The sequence below is a fragment of the Mastomys coucha genome, chromosome X, assembly GCF_008632895.1.
Source record: "Mastomys coucha isolate ucsf_1 chromosome X, UCSF_Mcou_1, whole genome shotgun sequence".
In the NCBI taxonomy this organism is placed as follows: domain Eukaryota; kingdom Metazoa; phylum Chordata; class Mammalia; order Rodentia; family Muridae; genus Mastomys; species Mastomys coucha.
This window is the reverse complement of record NC_045030.1, coordinates 51,528,155-51,529,091: the sequence shown is the minus strand read 5'-3', so window position 1 is coordinate 51,529,091 and position 937 is coordinate 51,528,155. Positions and strand designations below refer to the sequence as shown.

The 937-nt window shown below is 42.5% G+C and overlaps 1 protein-coding gene across 1 annotated transcript in view; it reads right to left on the bottom strand.

Moving 5' to 3' along the window:
• The window catches only part of LOC116091383 (protein phosphatase 1A-like), a 1,150-nt gene extending 447 nt beyond the window's left edge, over window positions 1-703 (bottom strand). The window contains 1 exon segment of the mRNA XM_031372737.1: window positions 3-703. Coding sequence (XP_031228597.1) covers window positions 3-689 — 687 coding nt within the window. The 5' untranslated portion in view covers window positions 690-703.
• Window positions 704-937: the final 234 nt, after the last annotated feature.

Genomic DNA, 937 nt, shown 5'->3' with positions numbered 1-937 from the left:
TCTTCTTCAGACCTTTCAATATCATGGACTTCAGGCTCTGGTGAGACAAGCTGCTCTGTGGGACCTTTTCCATTGACACATTTGTAATCAAAATCCCCAAGGGCCCTCCATTCAGCCAGAGAGCCATTGACACACTGAATCATCACCAAGCCCCCTACATTCTGAATTCATTCTTTTTCCAGCAGATTACTTGGTTTGTGGTCTTGTGTGAAGAAGTGAACTTTTATATTCCTATGAAGTAAACCTCTCGAGTCTCTATAGTTAATGAAATAAGTATGTTGGGGAGAAATTAAGACACCCACAGCTGTTGACCCACTTCTATCTGCACCATGTTTCTTCTCCGACATAACTCTCATATGTTTATCATTCTCCAAAAAACCTGTTCTGATTCCATTCTTTACATTTTCCACAGAGGGTGCTCCTGCAGGCCCTTTAAAATCCTGGTTATTGGTGATGTGATTTAACAAGTGCTCACAGCAGTATTTGGCAACTGGAAAACCAGTATGCCCATTATATATAGCAAAGAATGACCATGTCTCAAGTCTTCTCCACAAACCGATCATAGCTGTATGTGCATCCTCCATTTCAACTCGCCAGCCTTGTATGCTGCTTAGGCCACATCGCAACCCATTCTTCTGCCCCTGGGCATTATGTTTTTCCATCTTTGGCTTGTCTAAAAATGCTCCCATTATGACTTGATCCTCTAGGTAATCTTCAACTAATCCAACAGCAGCTGTGTATCAGAAGTCCAAGAATCTAGTAGTTGTTCAGTTCCACAAGGCTAGTTGTTTAAGCTGGTCTTCTGTAGAAGTAGGCCCCAACAAACATGTGGTTCAGAGGTTCAGTCCATTGTCATCAAGGTGGAAGCATGGCAGCATCCAGGGCAGGCAATGGCACCTTGTTCTTTGTTGTTGTTGTTGTTGTTGTTTGTTTTTTT